The sequence below is a fragment of the Odocoileus virginianus genome, chromosome 8 (genome assembly GCF_023699985.2).
Source record: "Odocoileus virginianus isolate 20LAN1187 ecotype Illinois chromosome 8, Ovbor_1.2, whole genome shotgun sequence".
Lineage (NCBI taxonomy): Eukaryota > Metazoa > Chordata > Mammalia > Artiodactyla > Cervidae > Odocoileus > Odocoileus virginianus.
In genome coordinates, this window is record NC_069681.1 from 26,606,952 (window position 1) to 26,633,717 (window position 26,766).

Below are 26,766 nucleotides of genomic sequence, written 5' to 3' on the forward strand. Positions count from 1 at the left end.
GCATCCACCGTGAACCCTAAAAGCTTTCCTTACTGGCAATGAAGATGAGAGCGCTTCCTAAGGGAAATATAATACAGGCCACCACTGATCGGGTTCTCTGCTCTCGTATTTTCAGGGCGGTGTCTCCATTTTGGGGGCCAAATCTTCAGACGTTTCTGTGAGTCAGCCTTATTTATATAGATGACACTTGCGTAAAGATGTCGAGATCCCAGCTATACCTTTTTGCTAAGATGGAAACATTAGAGGACTTAAAACATGGTCCGTGAGGGACTTCCCTGGGGGCCCAGTAGTAAAGAATTCATCTGCCAATGCAGGGGACACGGGTTCGATCCCTGGTCCCAGATTATCCCATGTGCCGTGGGACAACTTGGCCTGGGCTCCTAACAAGAAAACCACCTCGATGAGAAGCCCACTCACTGCACCTCGAGGGTAACCCTCGATACCCGCTCACCGAAACCAGAGCAAGCCAGCGCGGCAACAAAGACCCAGCACGGCTGATAAATAACGAAATTAAAAATTAAAAAACAATCTCGGTGCTTGAGGTGGCAAATGATGTGGGCGTTAGTGCAGCAGTTATTTCACGCGACCTGAATAAGCACACGAAGCATCCACTTTGTAGAAGGGAAGCTCAGGCAGTGTATCCTTTCGGATGGCAGGAGGTCTCACTTCACACAGCGGGCATGCATATACGAGTGTTCCTCTCCCTATGGCCACGTGTGATTGAATGTTACATTAACAGCTATCAGCGCTGGGACTGCTTTGGGGTCCGGTGGTTAAGACTTTGTCTTCCAAAGCCACGGCGTGTGGGTCTGATCCCTGGTGAGGGAGCAAAAACCCCACGGGCTTCATGGCCAAAACACCAAAACATGAAACAGAAGCAATATTGCAACAAACTCAATGAAGACTCCAAAAACAGTCCATTTAAAAAAATATTTTAAAAACAATATTTAAAAATATTTAAAAACAAAAGCACTATGGGCATTTTCTTGCTCCCCCGCACCCCCAGCCGATGAACCATGTGGGTGACGGAAGGGGCCACCGCCCGCCGTTACCTTTTGGGGACTTCCTCCTGCTTGCCCCTGGCCTCCAGCTTCTCTCTGTGGAAAGCGGTGTTCATCTCGTTCCGGAGCCGGTCATTCTCGCGGGCGATGTCCGAGGCATTCTGAACGACCAGGGCATCATAGGTCTTCAGTCCCAGGTCCTCCGTGACCTGCAGGAAGCTGTTGATGGACGTGACCTCCTGCTGCCGGACGCTCCTTTTCTGATGCACGTGCTGGCGGGCTAAAAAGCCTCTGACCACTTCAGTGAAAGAACACAACCGTGGGTCAGAAACCCAGATGTCCACCACCAAGTCAGACACATCATGTCAAAAGAGTTAAGTGTTAGTTCTCAGTGTCCGACTCTGTGCGACCCCCTGGACCCACCAGGCTCCTCTGTCCAGGGGATGCTCCAGGCGGGAACACTGGAGTGGGGCTGCCATTTCCTCCTCCAGAGGATCTTCCCGACCCCAGGATGCAACCCAGGTCTCCCACATTGCAGGCAGAATCTTTACCGACTGAGCCTCCAGGGAAGACTTCATGTCTGAACAGCTCTAAAACAAAATATTCTTCACCCAGTCTAGGACTTTACTAAAACATTCTAATGTTGTCTTAAGAAAGATACCCACACTTTCAGGAATGACAGCAATGGAGGTAAAAACCCTTACCCTGACTGAGTAGGTAATATCCTGACAAAGCCCCCTCCTTCTGTGGTAGCACAGTCTGGACATTGATAGAAGGAAGTCCAAACCCCAGAGAATTCCGGGTGTGTCTCCAATGCACCAATTGCATTGTATCAGATTATAAGAGAAACATCTGAGGCCCCTGGGAGTGGTCTCCTAGAATGCCATGCACATACTGTTCACAGGACTGGGATTTAACTCCTAGAAAAACCAGCTCTGCATTTAAGGCTCTGCGAAGAGATTGTGTAGAAATATGGGGCATCCTTCTGCTTTCTGGGGAAGCAGGGCTAGAAAAACATGCAAGAATCGGGGGAAAACAGGTGGGTGAACACACTTTGAAATCACTGATACATCAGTAACAAATGTAAGACTTGCAAAGAAAAATCACGCCCGCTGTTTAAAGGCAGTGGCACATGCCAGGCACCCCATCCCGTCTTTCAAGGCCCAAACTCAATGATCACTGATGTACCCATCCCTTCATTCTGTGGGCGTTCCAGGTGGCACTAGAGGTAAAGAATCTTCCTCCCAATACAGGAGATGCAAGAGACACGGGTTCAATCCCTGGGTTGGGAAGTTTCCCGGGAGAAGGGAATGGCAACCCACTCCAGTAGTCTTGCCTGGGAAATCCACTGGGTGGAGGAGCCAGGCGGGCTAGAGTCCACGGGGTTGCAAAGAATCTGACACCACTTAGCAACTCAACACCAACAACAGCAAATCTTCACTTTGTCCCCAGAGAAACAGAAGCTTACTGAGGTTAAGAAAACTCCTCCAAGTAGACACAGCCCACCAACAGGAGAGCCAGGGTGCGGATCTCTGCTCTTACAAGGCCAAACTCCGTCATGCAGCCCTGGAGACAGGCTCTGTAGTTCTCCAGATCGGATCACAACAGGGAAGGTGTAGGGAAGTGTGTGTTTGGGATCAATACGAGGAAAAAATTTCAAACAATGAGCAAAGCTGGCAAATGGATCAGGCATGTCATGGGAAAGAGGGTCAGTTCCCCGTCCCCGGGCAAGTTCAAGAAACAGGATGGGCCCTGCTCAGGGAGGCTCTGACAGGTTGGGGGTGGGGGTGGGTTCCAATTAGATGCCCAGATGCGTCTCTTCCCAGTCTGAGTTTCTAAAACTAGAAGGAGTTGTTTGGATTATAGGAAGAGCTATAATTGTAGGGAAAATTACTGTGGGTATGTGCTCAGTCGCTCGGTCATGTCCGACTCTTTGCAATCCCCATGGACTGTAGCCCGCCAGGCTCCTCTGTCCATGGGGTTCTCCAGGCAAGAACACTGGAGTGGGTTGCCATTCCCTTCTCCAAATGTGGTTATAAAGACACTTTATTCTCCTCTGTAGGGAGGAGATTACCCTGTAAAACATTAAGTGTTTTAAAATATTTCCTGGCTATGGGAGGATAAATGTGTGGGTATCTACATATGTCTAGGATATTTACTTAAATACCTTGCCTCTATTCAAATTGTTAATCAGCTATACCACAACACAAAATGTTTTTGGTTAATAAAAATAAACAAAAAAGTTTTTTAAATGGTGGGAAGGTGAACATAACTTTCTACGACTGTGGCTTCGGAGGCAAAAAATACACAGATGTCTAAAATGCTCAAGGCCTTTTTTTTTCAGACGGCTATACTAAATGTTCAGTTTACTTTGGAATGCGGTTGTATTAACTGTAGAAACAGTCATGCTGAACTAATCTAAAAGAGAAAAGGATTAAACAGTGAAAGGTACAGTCAGACTTTGGGAATACAAAATGCAGAATAAAATGCAGAAATATTAACCATGTGACAGGCAGAGGAAGAGAGAGAAGCAAAAAGCGTCAAACTGGCCAGTTGACGTGCTCGTTTGAAAAAGAGAGACCGTGACTTTCGGAAGCCGAAGGGGAAGGTACATTCAAGATGCTTAATCTCTCAGAATAAAGAGACTATTAACGTGGACAAGCCAGACTTCTGACCTCTGACTACAGAAGGACAATTCATTGGACTCATATTCACCTGGGAATCCACTGTTCACTGTTCACTGTTCTCCTGCATTTCGCACTACTGATCTTTGAAAAAATTTTTAAAAATTGTTATAGGAGTTGCTAAAATGTGGCATCTTTATGACGAGACAACTAATGAACTAAATCTGCCACAAATAGGTAATTGATTCTGCCTCTTTCTGACAATTCCATGCAGGGTAAAATGAAGGTATACAGTCAGAGGAAAACTTCTGTTGGCAATCATCTACAATTGAAATGATTAAACTTCAGACTGAAAGTTACAACTTTCTTCCACCTAATATTTATAAGGAAAAACTGAGAACTCTTGAAAAACTGGAAATGACTCCAGATGCTATAACTTCTGAGTGAATTTCACATGTGCAAAAAGGACTGAAGCTACAGTTCCAAGAGATGTAAAAATAAAAATCAATAATTAAATACTTTGCATTGAAGAGCCTGTAAATTAAAAAAAAATGCTTTTACAGCCATTATTTCATTTATGCAATAGAAAATTATGGTTTTTATCTTGATGCCATTTTTAAAAACCCATTCTCGACTTTTATCATTAGACGTGAAGAAAGAACTACGGTTCTGCTCATTTCTTGTTTCAGGTCTGCAGGGCTCAGCGACTTCACACTGGTAACCAACCCGAGGAGGCACTTCCAGCGGCACCCGTGCCGAGGGCAGAGCGCACAGTCCTCTAATCACAGTTCCAGGAGAAAGTGCACGCGAGTCGTGCAGTCGTATCTGACCTTTTGAGAGTCAGATGCGACTGTGGCCCGCCAGGATCCTCTGCCCATGGGATTTTCCAGGCAAGAATACTGGGATGGGTTGCCATTTCCTGTTCGAGGGGATCTTCCCAACCCAGCAATCAAACCCAGGTCTCCTGCTGACTCTGCCATCTGCGCTACCAGGGAAGCCCCGAGAGAGTGATGTGTGTAACAGGGGCTGACTCCACAGCCCAGGGGCGAGTGCGCTCAATCCCACCTTCAACCGCAGGCTGCAGAGTCGCATTCAGATTCAGGGGGCCTGGGGTGGGCGGGGCCTGAGAGTCTGCACTTCTCACCAACTCCCGGGGGGATGCCAGGTCTGACCACACAAACAGGAAGTGCAAAGGTGGTGGTCAAGAGCAGGCCTGTGAGCCCAGCCTTCCCTACACTGTGCATGTAAACTCTCCATGCGCTCAGTCACTCAGTCGTGACCGACTCTTTACAACCCCATGAACGGTGGCCCCCCAGGCTCCTCTGTCCATGGGATGCTCCAGGCAGGAACACTGGAGTGGGCTGCCACTCTCTCCTCCGGGGGATCTTCCTGACCCGGGAACCGAATCCACGACTCCTGCACTGCAGGCAGATTCTTCAATGTCTTAGCCGCCGGGGAAGTCCACGAAGGAGGCCAGACCAGCCTGACCCAGACAGAAGCAAGGAGTGCACACAGCTGGGAGTTGGCCCCTCCCTCAGCGGAGGCTCCTCCCACCGCCCCGATCTCCAGGCTGGTCCAAGTGACCTCAGGGGACCAGGCAGACAGCCTGCCACGTTGTCTGGGGTTTGGAGGACTGGCTGCCAGAGGCTGACTGCAGGAGTAGCCCAGGAATCTGAATGCGGAGCTGCACCCAAGTGTTGCATGGGGTTTTTTCCCCACGGCAGGTTCGGAGGCACACTCTTCTTGTCCTGTGCTTCTTGGAGGATCAACAAATCGGATATTTTCAAGCTGTGCATGTGTGCGTGATCAGTCACTTCAGTCGTGTCTGACTCTTTCCGACCCCATGGACTGTAGCCCACCAGGCTCCTCTGTCCACAGGATTTTCCAGGTAAGAATATTGCCATTTCCTCCTCCAGGAGATCCTCCCAAACCCAGGGATCAAACCCTCATCTCCTGTGTCTCCTGCATTACAGGCTTACCCACTGAGCCACCAGGGAAGCCCATTTTCAAGGTGAGGGATGCATCCATTAAAAGATACGTATATCCCCTCTTCCAGATTATGGCTTAGGTGACAATGAGGTACAAACTGCAGATGGAATGACCATCAGGTAAAGCATAAGCCACGTCTGCACCCTGTGATCTAGAGACAGGTAGACGGCCAACTTTAGCTGACAGTGCTTTCTGAACTCCAGAACCTATTTATTTGCCCGAAGGTGGTGCCATGGGATGGGTAGACGTAGGGCCGTGGCAGGGTCCTCTCTAACGTAGGTCCCCCGAAGATTTAAAAGTGGGGGTTCACTCGATGGCTTGTATTGCACAGTTCAGCGAAGTTCAGAACTGTGACTGAACTGTGCCCGTCAAGTGTGTGACTGTTACCTTTTTGGCAGGTGATAATTTTTCCCTGCAGCTGGCGGCACAGATCGTTCAGTTGGCTGGCGTGCCAGTATTTCAGGAACACTTTGCGAGCTCCAATCTAAAACGCAAACAGCAGGGAGACATTTAGCAGCAGGAAGATGCCAAAATAACAATGGGAAAATAATCAGGCAAGAGGTTTTTTTTTTTTTTTTCAGAGAAGGATTAGCAGGAGCAAGGCTAACAAAAGTAATTCCAGTACCTCTTATATTTTTTAAAAAAACATTTTTCCATTTAATCAAAATCTCAAAGCTTTTTTTGCCTTAATAAGTATGTTCACTGTATGTAAACAGTGTCAATAATGTTTGCAAATATCCATCCACTCAAGTTGGGGTGGCTGTACCATGCAGTCGAAAGAAAAACACTGGTCTTGACTCTTTATTGGAAGATATAACCATTCCCATGAGTGAATTCCCAAATCCCAGAGCCAAACTCTTATCTCTCCTCTTCTCACAGTAAGGAGAACAAGTCTGTGGAAAGGGAAAAAAATGAACAAACAAAATACCAGAAACAAAACCTACTTAAAGCTGACACATGGAACTGCTTCATGTCAATGATTTTTTCCTACTACTCCATATATTATTATAAACCAAATGTTTACGTAACTGCAACCACAGAACTGCAGCACAAAAGTAAAGCATCTCCACACAGTCTCTGAGCAATAACCTTCTCGAGGCCTGCCTGGACAGTAGCTATACCATGAACATCCTTATCTAGGGTTTTAAAAGGGGAATTTAGGCATGTTAATGAATCAGCTCCTATTAAAAGCTCTGGTGGTATGCAAGTCGGTCCAAATGTTCCGCTCTTGATGAAGACAGCTGCCAAAGAAAGTTCTTAAAAACACACAACAATAAGCTGCAGCCTTGCATTTTCACGATAATTATCCGGTGTGTTGTGCTTATTTTCTAAGAATTCACAGGACTGGGGTAGGTGTGAGGACTGTCCTTCACAATGGAAACGCTCACAGTCTCTTCGGGGAAGCAGAAGTGAATCACTGCAGAAAAGCCTGGGAAATACTAAGATGAAGGGGCTGTGGATGCTCAGAGGTGACGTCCTGTTAGATAAGAAGAAAATACAGCTTGGACAGACCTTGTGATATTGTTCACGGCCATCTCCTTAGCACTGCTGACAAGCACCATGGAACACGTGTGCCCAAGCATGAGCTGTGGGCACTGACACACTGACCCTTGCAGCCTGAGGCCAGCATCACAGGGACATGAGCCTAGCACGGGTCTAAACACCATTAGGTACCAGAGAGGCTGACAGGTCAGACTGGCCATCAGACTGCGGAGCCCGAGGTGACGATGAAGCTTTTCACATGGAAACTGAGTTGATTCCAGACATACTTTGTCACTTTCCAGAGATCAAACCAGTCAATCCCAAAGGAAATCAACCCGGAATATTCATTGGAAGGACTGATGCTGAAACTGAAGCTCCAATACTTTGGCCACCTGATGCAAAGAGCTGATTCATTGGAAAAGACCCTGATGCTGGGAAAGATTGAAGCGGGGAGGAGAAGGGGACGACAGAGGATGAGATGGTTGGATGGCATCACTGACTCCATGGACATGAGTTTGAGTAAGCTCCGGGAGTTGGTGATGGACAGGGAAGCCTGGCATGCTGCAGTCCATGGGGTCGCAAAGAGTTGGACATGACTTGGCAACTGAACAACAATCTTTCCATCTAGCTCTCTTGTTAGCCAGTTTGCTGTCTTCATGAAACACAGTTTTGCAAGAGATTGAGACCTGAATCTTGCATTATGGCAGCCAGGCTAGCTATTTGAACAGGCAGGGAAAGCCCTCTCCACCCTCCTGTTTCCGAGGCTCCTGGTTGACTAGATGTCCGCTTTCATTTACTTTTCTTTCTGTTGGTTGAAATACGAGGTAGGCACTTGAGTGGGTGGCCACAGAGAATTGGTACTTTTCCTCCCATTGTATTGCCATTCTGTCTCCCCAGTTATTTTCCATAATTCATAGTGTTTTTTTTTTCCTTCCCAACTGCTGACTTATTTTGGCAGTCAACAGGAAGAACAGTTGGTACTGTCTGTGAGCGCCACGGAGCAAATCTGTGAGACAGGCACTGGGGGGGGGGGGGGGCATGTCATCTTCTGTTCCTTGTCGATTGTGGAATGTAACTCACTGTGGATGCGTGTGTGCTAAGTTGCTTCAGTCGTGTCCGGCTCTTTCTGACCCCGTGGACTGTAACCTGCTAGGCTCCTCTATCCGTGGGATTCTCCTGGCAAAAATATTGGAGTGGGTTTCCATGCCCTACTCCAGGGGATCTTCCCGACGCAGAGATGGAACCCACATCTCTTATTTCTCCTGCGTTGGCAGGGGCTTCCCTGGTGGCTCAAATGGTAAAGAATCTGCCTGTGATGCAGGAGACCTGGGTTCGATCACTGGGTCAGGAAGATGCCCTGGAGAAGAGAATGGCTACTCACTAGAGTATTCTTGCCTCGAGAACTCCATGGACAGAGGAGCCTGGGAGGCAAGCTACAGTCAGTGGAGTTGCAAAGACTTGGACATGACTGAGCAACTAAAGGGCTTCCCTGGTGGCCCAGAGGTTAAAGCACCTGCCTGCAATGTGGGAGACCTGGGTTTGATACCTGGGTAGGGAAGCTTCCCTGGAGAAGGAAATGGCAACCCACTCCAGTATTCTTGCCTGGAGAATCCCATGGACAGAGGAGCCTGGTGGGCTACAGTTTATGGGGTCGCAAAGAGTCGGACATGACTGAGCGACTGCCAGGCCAGGAGCAACTAACACTTTCACTTTCTTTACCACTAGCACCATCTGGGAAGCCCATGTGACTCACGATAGGAAACTAAATCCTCAAAGCAAAATCTATGCAAACTTGGGTTCTGAAACCAAACTCCCAAAGCGTTATAGGTAGCAACGCTACATAGCAGGCAGCCTCAGTGATGACCATTGCGGGGCACTCGCCGCGAGGTGAGCCCTCAGAGTGGAGATGGAAGGGCTGGAATATAGTTCTTCTCCCTTAATTTGGCGGAGACCTTGGGAAGACAGCTGGGCGGGATGGCCAAGATCTCTTCCAGTGATATTTCTAACAGCCACGCCAAAAATTCCAAGTAGCTGGGTCTTGAGAACTTTGCTAGATTTGAGGATACAAAAGAAATTCCCAGGGATGATGGGAAACGATGAAAGTGGGGCAGGAAAACTAGGCAAGGAGCAGACAACGACAAACAGGTTTGAGGTGCAGCGTGGAAAGGGAGGAGGGAGGAGGCTACCCCGTCACTGATGGCCACACTGGGAGGCGTATTCCAGGGGACACACAGACGCTTTCTTGTGAACCCTGGGTATACACTGGGAAGTTTAAGAGGAGGCCATCTAACTTTTCAACAGTTATTCTGGAAATGTATGAAGTTCCAGAAAATCAGAAAGAGAAAAACAAATATTGTATATGAACACATACATGTGGAACCTAGAAAAATGGGACAGCTGAGCTTATTTGCAGGGCAAGAACAGAGACACAGATGTAGAGAGATGTGGAGGCCGGGTGGGGAAGGCGGGGTGGGGTGAACTGGGAGACTGGGATGGACATGTATACACTTCCAGGTGTGAACCAGGTCGCTCACAGGAAGCTGCTGATAGCACAGAGAACTCAGCTTGCTGCTGCATGATGGCCTGGAGGGCTGGTACGCTGGGGTGGGGAGCCCCAAGAGGGAGTGGAAATATGTGTGCATAAGGCCGATTCAGCTCATCGAACAGCAGAAACCAAGATGACACTGGAAGGCAACTATAGCCCAATAAAAAAAGAAGAAAACTGGCTTGAGAGTGGATTGCTGGGCACGGTTTTGGCAGGACACTATAACGGGATCAATGATTCAGGTTTGGAAGATTCCACAACTGTTGTTTGTCCATTGGCTGATTTCTATTTGTCCTGGGCCCCACCTCCAGGAGTGGATTTTTGATGCCTGTTTCTTCCCATCCAGCAGGGCCTGTGTGACCTTCATCTGCATTCCCAGAGCAGCCGATGAATGATCCTTAGATTTTCTCTCTGTGCTGCAGTATGTGTTCACCGCCGCACGTAGATATTTACACCTCTGGGAGAATGTGAAGAAATACTCCTGAACTTCACAAGTGGTAGCGTTTTGAGGAAGGTGACCGATGAGAAACAGAAGATGAGGAATTGTGAAGTCCCGGTAAAAGATGAGTCGGAGAAACAGACGATAATGTCTTCAAGGGTGAAAAGAAGGTATGACAGACACGGAACACATAAGCCAGGACTAGAAGTCATTCAGCAAATTGGAAATAAGACCTGGACTCAGTTCAGTTCAGTCGCTCAGTCGTGTCCGACTCTATGTGACCCCATGAACCGCAGCGCGCCAGGCTTCCTTGTCCATCACCAACTCCCGGAGTTCACCCAAACCCATGTCCATCGAGTTGGTGATGCCATCCAACCATCTCATCCTCTGTCGTCCCCTTCTCCTCCTGCCCCCAATCCCTCCCAGCATCAGGGTCTTTTCCAGTGAGTCAACTCTTCACATCAGGTGGCCAGAGTATTGGAGTTTCAGCTTCAGCATCAGTCCTTCCAGTGAACAACCAGGCCTGATCTCCTTTAGGATGGAGTGGTTGGATCTTCTTGAGTCCAACGGACTCTCAAGAGTCTTCTCCAACACCACAGTTGCTTTTAGCATCAATTTCTGTGCTCAGCTGTAGGTGACAGAATAAATGGTGGAGGGACTAAACGAAAAACACAGAAGACAGAAGGTCAGGCATGATGATTTACCTATTTAGCTGATCCCTCTCTTCCCTGATGGCTCAGTTGGTAAAGAATCTCTGCAATGCCCAGTTCGATTCCTCGGTCAGGAAGATCCCCTGGAGAAGGGAAGGGCCGCCCCCTCCAGTATTCTGGCCTGGAGAATTCCATGGACTGTACAGTCCATGGGTCGCAGAGTCAGACACGACTGAGCGACTTTCACTTTCACTTTCCCTCCTCTAACAAGGGCTTTCCAGGTGGCGCAGGTGGTAAAGAACCTGCCTGCCAATGCAGGAAGGTGTAAGAGACATGGGTTCGATCTCTGAGTTAGGAAGGTCTCCTGGAGGCGGGCATGGCAACCCACTCCAGAGTCCTTGCCTGGAGAATCCCATGGACAGGAGCCTGGCGGGCTACAGTCCATGGGGTCGCACAGAGTCAGACACAGCTGAAGTGACTTAGCACTTCTTTACCAAGACAAGGAAGATGAGAAAATGTGAAGCCTCCTAATAAAGTATTATCACGAAAAAAACAGTTTTCAGTTTCCATATGGAAGCTAAATCTGAAGCTAGATATGGATGAAATGGGTTTTTTCTCACAATAATTAGCAATTTCCTGGGACTCGATAGCGGGTAGTTAAGAAGTGGTCTGAGTGTTTCAGACGACTGATCTTCCTTTCAGGCCAGACTTGGAGGTAGAAAAAAGGAGATCATGCTGGAAGCCACAGCATGAAATGATGAGAAGAGAGTGGGAAGGTGAGTCAGGGCGGTGCCAGGGAAGGTGGGGTAGCAGACAGGTGGACACAGGTGCGGTGGGAGCCGGAGGGGAGCAGGCAGCTGCTGGCAGAGTTACACCCTGGAAATCTCCCTGCAGAGGCAAGACTAGGGCTTCGTGAGTGAGGAGGGCTTCTGGGCTTCTGGGTCAGCGGGAGGACGGCAGGAGGGAAGCCAGGATCCACACGGCAAGTGTCCCGCTCAGGCACAGCTGAAGACTACGGCAATGGCTGGGCACGCTCCTACCACCACACTCAGGTGATTGTTTAAATTATTTAGCTATTTGGGCATATTGTACAGTGAAAAGACCCTGACGCTGGGAAAGATTAAAGGTGGGGGGAGAAGGGGACGACAGAGGATGAGATGGCTGGATGGCATCACCGACTCAATGGACATGACTTTGAGTAAACTCCGGGAGTTGGTGATGGACAGGGAGGCCTGGCGTGCTGCGGTCTATGGGGTTGCAAAGAGTCAGACACGACTGAGCGACTGAACTGAAGTGAACTGAACTATCCAATAGGCAGATTCATTCAGTCATTCTTTATTTTTATTGTTTACCACATGACTTGTCTATGGGTTGCTTATGTTTGGAGATGCTCCCTGAAATTTTTGCCTTTTTATACTGTTCATGGAGTTCTCACGGCAAGAATACTCGAGTGGCTTGCCATTCCTTGCCTCCAGACTGAAGGCAAAAGGAGAAGAGGGTGGTAGAGGGTGAGACACATGGATAGCATCACCGGCTCATCACCAACTCAATGGACATGAACTTGGGGAAACTCGGGGAGATAGTGAGGGACAGGGACATCTGTCCAAACGGACACCACTTAGTGACTGAACAACAACTTAACTTTTTAGCATTTGCTTGGCTACACTGGCTGAGGGAGCTTTCTCAAGAGAGAAAATTCAGAATAGGGCCACCGTTGAGATAAGCAGGACATTATGAACAGAACCACACAGTATAACTGAGGGGAAAAAAAGAGTATCTTATTTGTTGACATCATGCTAACATATGTGGCTTAGATGGTAAAGAATCCACCTGCAAACAGGAGACCCGAGTTCAATCCCTGGGTTGGGAAGATCCCCTGGAGAAGGGAATGGCTACCAGATCCAGTATTCTTGCCTGAAGAATCCCATGGACACAGGAGCCTGGTGGGCTACAGTCCATGGGGTTGCAAAGAGTCAGACACAACTGAGTGAGTAATATTTTCACTTTCACTATGCTAAGATATAAGAACTTAATGAAGCATTACTGAATATATGAGACATGTAGTCATTTCAAAGAGATTATAAAATAAAATATCCAAAATTTTATTCTTCAAAAATATGATACAGATTCACCCGAAAAAATGTTTCTTTTTCCTTAAAAATGAAATTAGCCGTTTAGTAGGATCTCAGATTCCTTCTTCAGAAATTAATCTGAATAACACATTTCAGTCCTTAAGGCCTCTGCTCTCAGTGATACTAAGGATTACTGTTGCTGTTTAGTCACTCAGTCATGTCCAATTCTTTTGTGACCCCATGGACTCTAGCCCGCCAGGATCCTCTGTCCATGGGATTCTCCAGGCAAGAATACTGGAGGGGCTTGCTGTTCCCTTCTCCAGGGGATCTTCTGACTCAGGGGTCCAACTTGTGTCTCCTACATTGCAGGCAGATTCTTGACGGCTGAGTCACCAAGGATCTATACTTAGGATTCGTGGGACATAAATCAAGGAATCTACCTTCATCAGGAAAACCCAGACAAGATCTCTGCATTTTCAGGGATTTACCTTGTCTATTAATGACACCGACTAGGAGAAAAGTGTTGGCCATTTTAATTTCGTTTGCATGCTGAATTCATACACAGTTACTCTGAAATCAGTGCCTTGGTACGCTGTATCAAATCCAGCAAGATTCATCTGAATGAGACCAAATGTTCGGAGCACCTCCACTCTTGATTTTGGTTGCACTCTCATATAAACAGCTGCTCTGACAACCAGAGAAAAGGAGAGTCTGACGCGTTCTCCCACCAAGCCCTCCCCGTGTACACCCTGGAGGCAGCGTGTTCCTATCCGAGACGGAAACCTTAATGTCATCCTGACTCCTGTAAAGTAAGCCATCTGTGAGTTAGAGTCATCGCTATTTTTATTAGAAAACCATTAGGGTTTTTTTTTTTTTAAGATGAAACAAAATTGTCATTGATGACTTTGAGAATTTCAATGACTGATACAGCTTTTAGGGTTTTTTTCAGAGATGCAGGCTGTGGGAGCAGAGACAAGCCTGGATGGGTGGTTGCCATGGAGCGTGGGTGGCCTGGAGGCTGCGCTAGAGATGCTGAGGGCACCTGTGAGGTCCCCACCCCACCTCCCTGTCCTCATCCTCAACTCTGACTGTCGCTTCCAACCAGAGAGGCAGACACAGAGGGCTGCCCTTCTTGGGAAGGGAAGAGGGACCCACACTTCTTGCTTCTGCAGCATCACCTTTTCAGGGGCATCCTTCACCTTTTCAGGGGCATCCTTCAACACTTCATCACCCTTCCTGCATCACTGGCCTCACCTTTATAGGGATGTTCCCCCATCTGATCACCCCTTGTTGTTTGGGAGACTGTGGGCAAAACTACCTTCAGAAGAGCCATCTGTGAATTAGAGTCATCACTGTTTTTATTAGAAAACCATTAGGGTTTTTGTTTTTGTTTTCTGAAGTGACAGATCTTAAAAGATTAAACGAAATTGTCATTGATGACTTCAAGCCTTTGAATTACTGATGCAGTTTTGAATGTATCTTTCTAAACCCCAGTCTCATTATGTTTTGCTGTGGTTCAGTCACCCAGCCGTGTCCGACTCTTTGCGACCCCATGGGCTGCAGCACGCCAGGCCTCCCTGTCCCTCACCACCTCCCGAAGCTTGCCCAAGTTCATGTCCATTGCTTCTGTGCTGAAAGTACAGAAGTAGCAGGTCATGATTTCCAAGATAATGCTCGAACTCTCTTGAAATGTTTATTAGGCTTTCTATAGTACAAGATCCATTTCCAATGCAGTTGAGTTTATTCTCAAATTATATCATATTCCTTACTGTTTCTAAATAGGAACATTTTCCTCCTTCTGGCTTAACATACATACTTTATTTTTCTTCTTTCTCTCAATCATCTGCTAGAATGGCTCCTATTCACCCTTCAAAACCCGGATAGCTTCATGAGCTCTCAGTCTAGTGGGCACTTTATAACAATGAATTCATTAATGCACCTGTGTCACTAATGTACCTTGTAGACATCTCTATCTTCTAATGTACCTTGTAGAGATGTCTCTACAGTGGAAGGCCACTGAATTCCCATTTTTGTCATTAGTGGAATACCTGTCGGAGTGTTCAACTTGACTGTGAAATATTTGCGGGCGAGGGTATTGCTGGAAAAATATACAGAGCACAATTTACACATATTACGTGAAGTAAAGCAGATGGCATGACAAAATGGAAAAAGCAGAATTTCAAAGAAAATGATTTTTATGGATAGTAGCTATAATGTGAGCTCAGATTTTTATAAAATTATTTATTTCAAATAATGAAATCTTTAAAAAATTAAATCCATTTAAATTATGTGAATGCATTCATTTAAGAAAAAAAATGTGTCTGATGCAGTTGGAGAAACAGAGATGCTACGTGTCATATTTCCGGCACCATCACATGCTGGTATAAGATAACTGCATCCAAAATCTAGGACTCCATCCTCTAGTTCTTTACCTGCCCTTGGGCTCACCTTGCCCACTGCCTCCAATCTATGAACACTCTAGAAACCTCTCCATGATTCTGTATTGCCTGTAAGCTAAAATGCATACTTCTGGGTTTGGCATTCAAGAGCCTCCATAACATGATCTTTATTAACCTCTGATGACCTCACTCCTCTAAAAGAGAGGTTATTGACTGGAGCTCTAACTTCCCATGCACACTCTGAGGGCAGAACCCCACGTGAGCGTGTGTCAAGGACCCGCAGCATCCGAGCAGCGCTCCCAGTGAACGACGTCACTGCTCCTGACACTGCTATGTTCTGTGCCACCCTGTACACCCACGTCTCCCACTATCAGCAGCTTCTTATTAATAGTCACCAGAGACTAGATCTGACTGAGAAAGAGTTTACTGTGGCGGCTGATACTTTTGCTGCAAAATACTGTACCCTTGTTATTATACATTAAAAAATTACTCTTTGAAAATTTTAATCTCCTTGGCTCTAAAAACACTAGCATTATTCAAATACACTCTTCCCATTCAAAGACAAGATATATAAAATCATAGCTGGATTAAAAGTAGTCAACTTATTTCACTCTAATGTTAGAATTTAAAAAAAAAAATGCCCTGGTGTATCTGTCTCTTAAAGTGCCCTCCCAATGTCAATCTGTTCAGTTTTCAAAACAGCTTTATTGACAACGATAAGAACACCACACTCTCTTATGTGCTTTGATGTCTGTGCCTCTCTCCCATCAGACTTGTTTTTCTTCCTGCTGATCTGAGAATGTCACTGTGCTCCTTTAAAACACAGTTCCTTCTCCTTTTCACCATGCAAAGCACTTTCTGTACCGACCAGGTAATCTCTTCCAAACAGAAACAGTCCCCTAAGAACGCCTACATTCGTACTTGCACGCTTTCATGAACAGACCTTCACACATTCCTGGTTATTTATCATTTTCACATACTACTTAGGTGCATTGTATATTGTATCTTTCCTGGTTTTCCTCTCTCACATTTGTTCACCCACTTATCCTACTATCTGGCTTATCTGTCTCTTCACTTATCATTCATCCATCAACCCTTCCATCCTTCTATCCACCTGTCCCTCCCTCTTTACATCCAGCCCTCTATCCCTCTATCCATCCACCCGTCCACCACCGCGTTCAGAAACCACACGTTCGTCAAGGGCTTTCCCAGTACCAGGCCCCGTGCCAGGCTCTAGACCACAAGGATGAAGAGAAGATGTTTTATACTTTCAGGAAGCTCAGTGAAACAACCATTTAACTAAAAGCCATCTCTTCCAGGCTGAATTCACATATTTCCCCTATTTACTTCTTTTTTTTTTAAACTTTTTTCTTTTTGGGTAAGAAATGGGCTTATTCAGGTTCAGAGAGACACACACTGCACAGAGTGTGGGGCACTGCAGAGGGCAAGTGCAGGCCCGCTCACTTCTTTGGTCTGTTACGTTTCTACAAAAGATCACTGTTTTGTGAATTTATACTTATTATTAGTATTTCCATATTTTACATTTTCATGATGGCTAATATAGATATTCTAATTTTCAGTCTGGCTCTGATTGCACTTTAAAACATCACCAAAGGATACATTTGTGCTAAATACAAGTTCTTTTCTCTTTTTTATAAACAGACCATTCTTGAAGTTCAACTTTAAGACAGAAAAGATAATTACAGCCACACACTCTAATAAGTACTGTATCTTCTGGTTTTTGAAGATGGTGGTTTGGCTCGAATTACACGTAATTATAGATTAAGAAAAATTAATTCCTCTCACCCAGAATACTATGACCTGTATAGCAAGCAGTGATGAATAAAAACCACTATTTTGAGCTTATGTGTGATTTATGTACCATGTGATCCTATGTGTTATTTCATTATGGAAATCATGCCAATCTGGTCAAGAGGGCTTAAAACATATCTCTTCCTCCCAGAGTGACACTTCGTGAAAAGCAAACCAAAGCCAAACCCAAACAAGGGTGATTAGCTCCAAAAAAGTGCACTGGGTAAGTTAATGGATCCTCTTAGGGAGCACCTTTACTCTGTCTTTTTAACAAAAGGGCCTCAAGAATGTCAGTAACAGTTACCCCGCCCCGTGGAACGTGAGGTTATAAATGATTAACAGCAGCATAAACACAATCACAGCCGTCGTCCCCACCGGGGTGTGGACACGAACTCGAGAGCCCTGCCACTACCAGCACCGTCCACGTCACCACCACTGTGCCCTGATGCTGGCTTTACTGCTGAAGACGCGAACCTTCATCGCCCTTTGTCTTCATCTTCTGGCCTTACATTCTTCTTTGAGAGTATTTTAGTGTGTTAGTCACTCAGCTGTGTCCAACTCTTGCAGCTCCATGGACTGTAGCCCACCTGGCTCCTCTGGCCATGGGATTCTCCAGGCAAGAATGCCAAAGTGGGTTGCCATTCCCTGCTCCAGGGGATCTTCCCGACCCAAGGATCGAACCTGGGTCTCCTGCATTGCTGGCAGGCTCTTTACTGTCTGAGCCACCAGGAAAGCCTTCTAAGATATTTTTTTAAAAGCTCACCTAGCCTTGCTAATTTTATAAATATTTCTTCTGTGGTACATTTATATTTGCTTTGCAACTTACCTATGCTCATTTTGTGAACTGTCTTCTGCTCTCAATGCCAACAGGGCCAGGTCTTTTCCTTTTTTTTTAAGTATAATTTTTACTGTAATATAGTTGATTTAGAATGTTGTGCTAGTTTCAGGTGTACAAAAAAGTGAATCAGTTATACATGTACATGGGGGCTTCCCAGGTGGCGCTAGTGGTAAAGAACCCGCCTGCCAATGCAGGAGACATAAGAGACTCAGGTTTGATCCCTGGGTTGGGAAGATCGCCTGCAGGAGGGCATGGCAACCCAGTCCAGTATTCTTGCCTGGAGAATCCCATGGACTGAGGAGCCTGGAGGGCTATAGTCCATAGGGTCGCAAAGAGTTGGACACGACTGAAGTGACTTAGTGCATAAGCACATACACATACATATACCCACTTTTTTAGATCCTTTTCCCATATAGGTCATTCCAGAGTACTGAGTCCCCCACGCTCTCTCTTATTAGTCATCTATTTATACATATAATGTGTATCTATCAATCCCAGTCTCCCAATTTATCCCTTCCCCTCCACTTCCATCCTGGACACTCGAAGTTTGCTTTCTACATCTGTGACTCTATTTCTGTTTTGTGAAGAAATTCATTTGTACCATTTTTTCTTTTAGGTTTCCCATGTAAGCAATATCATATGGGCCTTTCCATCTTCCAGACCTCCACACTTACTTTGTGCAGCAAATTCACACTTGGTCATAACAGCATGAGCATATTCCTCACCTAAACTGATGTGCTGGTTTTAAAAGTGTTCCCTCTTTGAGTCAATAAAATGTAAGGAGCTTGTTGACTGAAGGTTCTTGTAAGGTCCTATCCCTTCTCTGCCTCAGCCGCCCTCTGTGTCCATCTGTCCCTGCTCTGTCTCATGTGGGTTACTACCTTAAGCTTGTTGCCTTGCTCCCCAGATCTAGATTTGCTTTCCAGTGATATGTTGTGTTTTTTTGTTTGTTTGTTTGAAGCCTGAATTGGATCACGTTGACAACTCTCCTTAAAGCTCAGCGGCTTCACATTGACCTTGAAGTAAGATGCTGAGCTTTGCTCACATAAGTCCCCATGGCTCTGGACCCCATGTCCCTCTAAGCAACCATTCTAAAGGGTGATTCTGCCCCAGATGGTGACACTGCTTCATGATGGGCACCGCGCCCCCCGCCCCAGCTATGACAAGGTTGTGGCATACCAGGTGGTGCAATGGTAAAGAATCTGTCTGCCAATGCAGGAGATGCAAAAGACCCAAGTTTGATTCCTGGGTCAGGAAGATGCCCTGGAGGAGGAAATGGCAACCCACTCCAGTATTCTTGCCTGGAGAATCCCATGGACAAGAGGAGCCTGGCGGGCTCCAGTGCATGGGGTCGCAAAGAGTCAGACATGACTGAGCACACACACAGCACACAGCATTCTGATGGAGAAGAGATGGACCTCGGGTGGGCATAGCCATGGCCCCAACTCTCCCAGCAGTAACCCGGAGCCCGGCCGATCCGGGAAGGTGACCCTCAAAGGGCCGCAAACGCCCCATAACAGCTGAGGGGCTCTGTACCCCCTGCCCCAGCCCTAGCGCCTCATTCATTCTCCTTCCTGGGGAGGGAAGAGCAGAGACTGAGAAGCACCGCCTCGCAGAGGGGCCGCTCTCCGCCTCGTGGTGGGGGCTCAGGGCTCTTCTCCGGGGCTCGGGGCTCTTCTCTGGGGCGCCCCCCCCCCGGGGGGGGGGGGCAGCACGCCCGCCCCCACACACTACTTCTGGTCCAGCCCGTGACTCTCCAGCCCTCGGGGTCTCAGCCTGGACTCGGTGGCTGTGGGTGTGCCCTTCAGGGTCCCCGCCCACCTGACCCCGGGACCCCGAGACCCCCTAGCACATTGTCCACCTTGGTTCTCCCCCAGGGAGGGCTTCAGTTCAGTTCAGTTCAGTCACTCAATTGTGTCCGACTCTTTGCGACCCCATGAATTGCAGCACGCCAGGCCTCCCTGTTCATCACCAACTCCTGGAGTTTACTCAAACTCATGCCCATTTAGTCGGTGATGCCATCCAGCCATCTCATCCTCTGTCGTCCCCTTCTCCTGCCTCCAATCTTTCCCAGCATCAGGGTCTTTTCCAATCAGCTCTTCACATTAGGTGGTCAAAGTATTGGAGTTTCAGCTTCAACATCAGTCCTTCCAATGAACACCCAGGACAGATCTCCTTCAGGATGGACTGATTGGATCTCCTTGCAGTCCAAGGGACTCTCAAGAGTCTTCTCTAACACCACAGTTCAAAAGCATCCATTCTTCAGCACTCAGCTTTCTTCACAGTCCAACTCTCACATCCATACATGACCACTGGAAAAACCATAGCCTTGACTAGATGAACCTTTGTTGGCAAAGCAATGGCTCTGCTTTTTAATATGCTGTCTAGGTTGATCATAACTTTCCTTCTAAGGAGTAAGCGTCTTTTAATTTCATGGCTGCAGTCACCATCTGCAGTGATTTTGGAGCCCAGAGAAATAAAGTCAGCCACTGTTTCCACTGTTTCCCCATCTATTTGCCATGAAGTGACGGGACTGGATGCCATGATCTTAGTTTTCTGAATGTTGAGCTTTAACCCAACTTTTTCATTCTCCTCTTTCACTTTCATCAAAAGCCTCTTTAGTTCTTCACTTTCTTCCTTAAGGGTGGTGTTATCTGCATATCTGAGGTTATTGATATTTCCTCCGGCAATCTCGATTCCAGCTTGCGCTTCATCTAGCCTAGCGTTTCTCATGATGTACTCTGCAAATAAGTTAAACAAGCAGGGTGACAATATACAGCCTTGATGTACTCCTTTTCCTATTTGGAACCAGTCTGTTGTTCCATGTCCAGTTCTAACTGTTGCTTCCTGACCTGCATACAGGTTTCTCAAGAGGCGGGTCAGGTGGTCTGGTATGCCCATCTCTTTCAGAATTCCCCACAGTTTACTGTGATCCACACAGTCGAAGGCTTTATGGGTTTTCTGCCCGCGGTCCACTTCCTGTAGCTCTTGATGGGTTTTCTGCCCGCGGTCCACTTCCTGTAGCTCTTGATGGGTTTCCTGCCCGCGGTCCACTTCCTGTAGCTCTTGAAGGGTTTTCTGCCCGCGGTCCACTTCCCCATTCCCCCGTGAGGGGAACAGGCGGTTCCTCCCCAAGATGGCGGCACCCTGCCTGTGTGACCGCAGGACACACGCCAAATGGGGCTCACCAAGGTCCCGCTGACAGAGGAGAGGGGACTGATTCCTCAGACGTGAAAAACCGGGTTCGCAGGAGGCATAGCCCTCTCTCGCTTAGCACTGACTGAGTGCCAGACGCTACGCTGAGCTTTCTGCTTAACGAGGCTGAGAGGGAAAAACGCAGAATCGCTTTAAAAGAGACGAGCATCCGGAGCAGCAAGACTCTACCGCGCATGCTTCCGTCTTCGAAAGGCGCTTGGGGTGAGGAGAGTCCTTCATTCAGCCATTCAACAAACACAGCCTGTCTGTTCTGACCAGATCTCTGGGGGTATGATTGTGAAACACACACAGACCCACACGTGTGTGTGAAAATATATAAGAAAAAAGAGACGTAATATCTGTCCTCAGTATAAAGGGAGGCACACTGTCCAAGAATCAAACATCTATGATGTTATTTTTAAAAACTGAGCGAATACACACCAAGCATCTGGGGTCATTATCTCTAGGTAGTTCAGTTAGTGATGGCTGTGATCTATGTTTTCTTCTTTAATTTTCTCTATTTTTCAAATTTCTTACAAAGATCGAACCCTTTGTAACAAAATCACCATCACATATGTGTGTGTATGTATGTGTTTAGAACCTGAGAAAAATGGAAATAAATATATGTGCACATATACAGTAATTCCCAGTCATACTGCACACTACTAAGAGATACTCTTAGATACCAAGTTTTTATTATGCTCAACAGTAATAATGCCAGAGAAAGAGGAGGAACATGAGAGAAAGCGTGGTTTTATAGGCTATTTTCTAGCTTATACTTGTGGTTGATTTACAAAGTGCTCCTCCAGTAATAAAACAAAGGCTATAAACCATTAATTTATTGTACTAATAAGAGCCAAGGGCCCTAATACGATTGTCTCATCTTTGAAGATGTAAAGAAAGTGGAGCAGGTTTAAAACTTGAACAGTTTCTTGCTCTTACTTTTATTATCTTTTCTCTACTGGACTATTTTAGATTAATGAAATAATAAATCCTTCATCCAACTGATTTTATTTAATGTTATGGTAAAATGTTAATCTTGCAATTCTCAGCACTGTCAGAGTGAATCCTTGTGAGGCCATATATTTCAGAAAGACACGCAGTGGAATCTAGGCCATGCCTTACGTGAGAGGATGTGGAGGATGAAACCTGCCTCAGAGGAAGATGACAAAGAAAACAACAACCGTGATGGCGCTGGCAGTGAGTAAGCACAGACAGGGAAAGTAGACTTCACTGAATCTGGGGTTTGCTTTCTGTTAGTTCTTTTGTAATCTCTCCCTTTTCTCTTCCTTGAAGTGAAGTGAAGTCGCTCAGTCGTGTCCGACTCTTTGCGACCCCGTGGACTGTAGCCTACCAGGCTCCTCCGTCCGTGGGATTCTCCAGGCAAGAGTACTGGCGTGGGTTAAAAAAACAACATTTAAAAAAATTTTTATTGGGGTTCAGGTGCTTTAAAATGTCATGTCAGCTTCTTCTGTACAGCAGCGTGACTCCACTGTGCATGTATGTATATCCCCTCTTTTTGTGGATTTTCTCCCCATTTAGGTCGCCACGGAGCACCGCGTAGAGTTCCCTGCGGTATACAGTAGGTTCTCATCAGTTATCTGTTTTTGTGGTATACAGTAGGTTCTCATCAGTTATCTGTTGTATACACTGCTGTTCTCTAGCCCCTCAGTCGTGTCTGACTGTGTGACCCCATGGACTCTAGCCCGCCAGGCTCCTCTGTCCATGGGATTCTCTGGGCAAGAATACTGGAGTGGGTTGCCATGCCCGCCTCCAGGGGGTCTTCCCGACCCTGGGATCCACCCGCATTGCAGGTGGATTCTTTACTTGAGCAAGTCATCGGGAGCCCTCTTGTGTCTGACTCCCCATCCTCACGGCGTCAGAGAATGCAGGAAGTCTCCCTGAGGCTATCATCTCAGCTTCTCCTTCCACGAAGTCCTGTGACGGGCGTCGCATGGAATGCCTTTCCTCGTCCACGAGGCTCCCCTCATCCCAGAGTCCTAGAACTCTCTGGAACGACAGTAAAAGCCATCCCTGTGGAAGCCTTGCTAAGCGAGGGGCTGCCCGGCGCCCTGGTGCCCCTGAACAGAGAGATCTGTTTCTCTCTTCATCTCCCTCCAGGTGGCTTTAAAATGAATATAGCATTCAACGAACTACACAGAAGACAGCATCCCCTACCCAGTTGATTCATATAAAATGTGTGAAAATCAGATGATACCATTTCTTTTTCCACTTAGAATTAGTTTCAAAAGTTTCCCCCTCTATGGAAGTGAAACAGCATGGCTAATACAGGCCCGCCCATCGCTGCTGTGTGGCATGAAAATCAGGCAGAGAGGGTTTTATAAATAAACATCGACTGGACGGATTATTTTTAAAGGTACCTTTTAAAGTGGGACCAAATTAAACATGTATATATTTAAATAAATGAAACACCTGAGTGATTTTAAAAATACCAAATAGCAGAAAGTTAATAACGAGTGGGTTTGTTTAACTTATTTTCAAAACTGTTTGATTTTTTTTCCCCCACAAAAGAAGTAATCTGTAGACTTTTTGTTTCATAAAGAAAAATACCTCTGGTGAGACACAAAACTGTCCTGGAAGTCAGTCCTGTAGCATCTACTCGAATCATTTCAGGAAACTGCTACTGCTTTCTGAGCAACGTACTTAAATTCTGCTTTGAAATAAGGATAAAGCTCATCCAGCGTGTTTTTAAAATTTGTCATTTCATGCACATGAACAAGAAACCGCCAAGCACTGATGCCTTTCTAGCCTAACAGTTTTCCTTCACTTCTCATCGAGTTAAAACCACCTTCTGTTAAAGCAGTGATGTTGATAACATAAAGGAAGCAATGCCAGGACTGAGTCTGCCCAAACTGGTGACTTGTGGTCACTTGTGGTGACCAGCTCAAATCCTGTGATGATTCCTTGGGGAAGTAAGGACCAGAGGTGTGAACTATCCAACAGGTTAATTGCTCTTTTGGAAACAAAAGTGCTTTAGGAAAAGCACTGTCCGTGTGACTTACAATTTTTTCATACATGCTTAAAATAATTAAATTGGCCCCATGCAATAGTCCACTTAAACTGTATTTAGGTAGTAATTATAAACTCTAAAAATCATCTCTAATTACAGAAGTAATCCATGAATTCATTTCACCTTCTAAATAGAGACACGCTAAAATTCCATATGACTCTCATCTTAAAACCATTCTTCAGACATTAGTGCTCTTGGGTTTTGTGAACTTTACAGACTTCACAGACTCGTGCAAGTCTGTGTATCTATGTGAGTGAGTGCTTAGTTTCTAAGTCGTGTCTGTCTCTTTGTGGCTCTGGACCACAGCCCGCCAGGCTCCTCTGTCCAGGGATTCTCCAGACTAGAATCCTGGAGTGGGTTGCCATGCCCTCCTCCAGGGGATCTTCCCAACCCAGGGATCGAACCCGAGTCTCTCACGTCTCCTGCACTGACAGGCGTTTCTTTACCACCAGTGCTATTTGAGAAGCCCACGTCCTCATAGATAAGAGTCGTCCGGTTTCTTATTGACAAAGACCCACTGACCGGCCAGGCAAGTCTGCCCCGAGCACCTGCCTGTGAGACGGCCTTGCTGGAGACGCAGCGGTCCAGGGGGCGGACGCGGCCTCCTGAAGGCGCTCACTCGCTGGCGGGGGATAGACAGGCAGCGGCTCGGAAGGAGACGGGCTGGGTGACCTTGGGGCGAGGACACGAGCGGAGGACGGGAGGTGGGGACAAGGTCCGGCCACCCGCCTGCTGGGGGCGCTGCCACTTGGTTCGGCAGAACGGGTCTCCGCCTGCCTCTGCCCACGGGGTCAGGGCGAGGCGAGCACGCCGGGGTGGCACCTGGACCGTGGATGCTGGCCAGCCCTGCGGCATCCCTGGGTGCCTGGAGCAGCCAGGTGCCCGCTCTCAGATTAGAGAGGACATTGCACATCGGACAGAACCAAACATCGCCTCCCTTGAGCCCAGTTCTTCCTCTTCTCCCTTTTCTCCTCCTCCTCCTCTTCCTTAAGTCAGGACCCGGCCTCCCTGGCCATGGCCATGGAAGGGTCAGGGGGCTGATGCTCACTTAAGAAAGATTCCAATCAGAACTGGCAGCAACAGCAAGCAGCCAGCTTGTTTTATCTCCATCGACCGGGTGCATGAGAAACGGAAAAAAAAGACACTAACCGCAGGAAGCCATCTGCGAGGCTCATCAAGGAACCTCCCAGCGCCTCTGATCAAAGCCCCGGTCTGGAAGCATAATCTGTGCCTTTCAAGTTCTGTCGTCTGAGTAAAGGGGCCTTCAGTGGCTGCATTGAAAGATACAGATCAGAGCGAGTGCAGCGGAAGGAACCCGCCACAGATCCCGGTGAAGGGCCTTCCAGCCGAGACCAAATATTCGCCCCCACCTTGCATTTTGATCAGGAATCCAATCTCTAAGGCGATTTCCTCATGTCTGCAATGAGGTTATTCCTGTTCACTGCCTCCTTTCTTTCTTCTGGGTTAACTCAGGTAAAACAAAGCAAAATAAATAAATAAATAAATAACACCCTCAGAGTTGTTGTAACAGACTTCCAGGATGAGAGGAATCATTACTGATGAGATTTCAGAAATTCCAAGGCCTCGCGTGCTGACTCCAAACCCACGGCTACATGAACAGTAAACAGCACACGCAGATCTCTAAACAAACCCTGAAGGGAAGACGACTGTCTCTCCTCGTACGCAACAGAAGACCCCAGTGTTCAGTGAACTGCTCTAACGTGCAAAAGAAGAGGAGTGTTGCAGCTAGAGCCCCTGAGCTGACGCTGTGAAGGTTTCCTGCGCGGGCTGTGATGGATGCTGGGGAGACAGGAAGTGATCTCATAGGATCCTCAAGACCCATGAGAGCCATGATAAAGGATCCGCTTTTCAGTCCAAAGAATAGAATTTCTAGCTAACACTCTGTGCAGATTCCCGCAGCCAAGGATGACTCCAATTTCTTCCTGTTTGAGTGTCGCTTCTAAGCACCATGGAGGAGACTAGCCATCAGTTTCACGGTAACCATTCGGAGCCAGAGGATGCATAAGGGCTGCTTCCTGGACACAGGTTGGCCTCTTAGCAATCTGAGGGCCATGGTGCCTGAAGGAAACCACCCATTAGGACCTGCTGCTGCTTCAAACATTTTCTATTTAATCCTTGTCCTTGTCAACCTCTCACAAGAGAGGCGTAACAACTCTGCCTCTAACTTTCAGCACATTTCAAACAAGTGCTTTACTTCTGAAACTGAGGGGTCTGGCTTTCTAGGTAAGAAGTAAGATTTTTAAAAAAAATCGTTTGCCTTCTGACTAGTACAAGAGTGAAATAGGAATAAGCTTTATTTCTCTAGAGTCAATAATTTGTCTTATAGCATAAAGAATATGAAAGGTTACATCTTAGAGAAGCTGAAGAAAGCCACCTTTCCTAACTATTCAAGAAGGTACGCATAAACAAATATGATCTGCAAATGAATACATTTCTTCTTTTCTTTGGCCTCCTTTAGGGAGATTTAAAAAAGCCAAGGAAAATAAATTAGTGTAATGAAATGGGAACTTGTCCCCATGTTTTATTTTGATGTACTTTTTCAAAGGCCCAGTGTGCGTGAGGTTCAGTGTCACACCGTACCCAGCGGCAAAGTCGTCCTAGCAGACGGAGGAGGGCCAGCTGCCTGGCTGCCCTGGCTTGTCCCCGGGGCCCCCTCCCTCCTTATGTG

The 26,766-nt window shown here is 46.9% G+C and overlaps 1 protein-coding gene across 7 annotated transcripts in view; it reads right to left on the reverse strand.

The window, feature by feature from the left end:
* The window catches only part of MYO16 (myosin XVI), a 499,683-nt gene that overhangs the window by 68,607 nt on the left and 404,310 nt on the right, over positions 1-26,766 (reverse strand). For all 7 annotated transcript variants that reach the window (XM_070471419.1, XM_070471420.1, XM_070471417.1 and 4 more), the window contains 2 exons: positions 6,002-6,098; positions 1,053-1,299 (listed from right to left, as the gene is read on the reverse strand). In XM_070471419.1, coding sequence (XP_070327520.1) covers positions 1,053-1,299; positions 6,002-6,098 — 344 coding nt within the window. The remainder of the gene's footprint in view (positions 1-1,052; positions 1,300-6,001; positions 6,099-26,766) is intronic.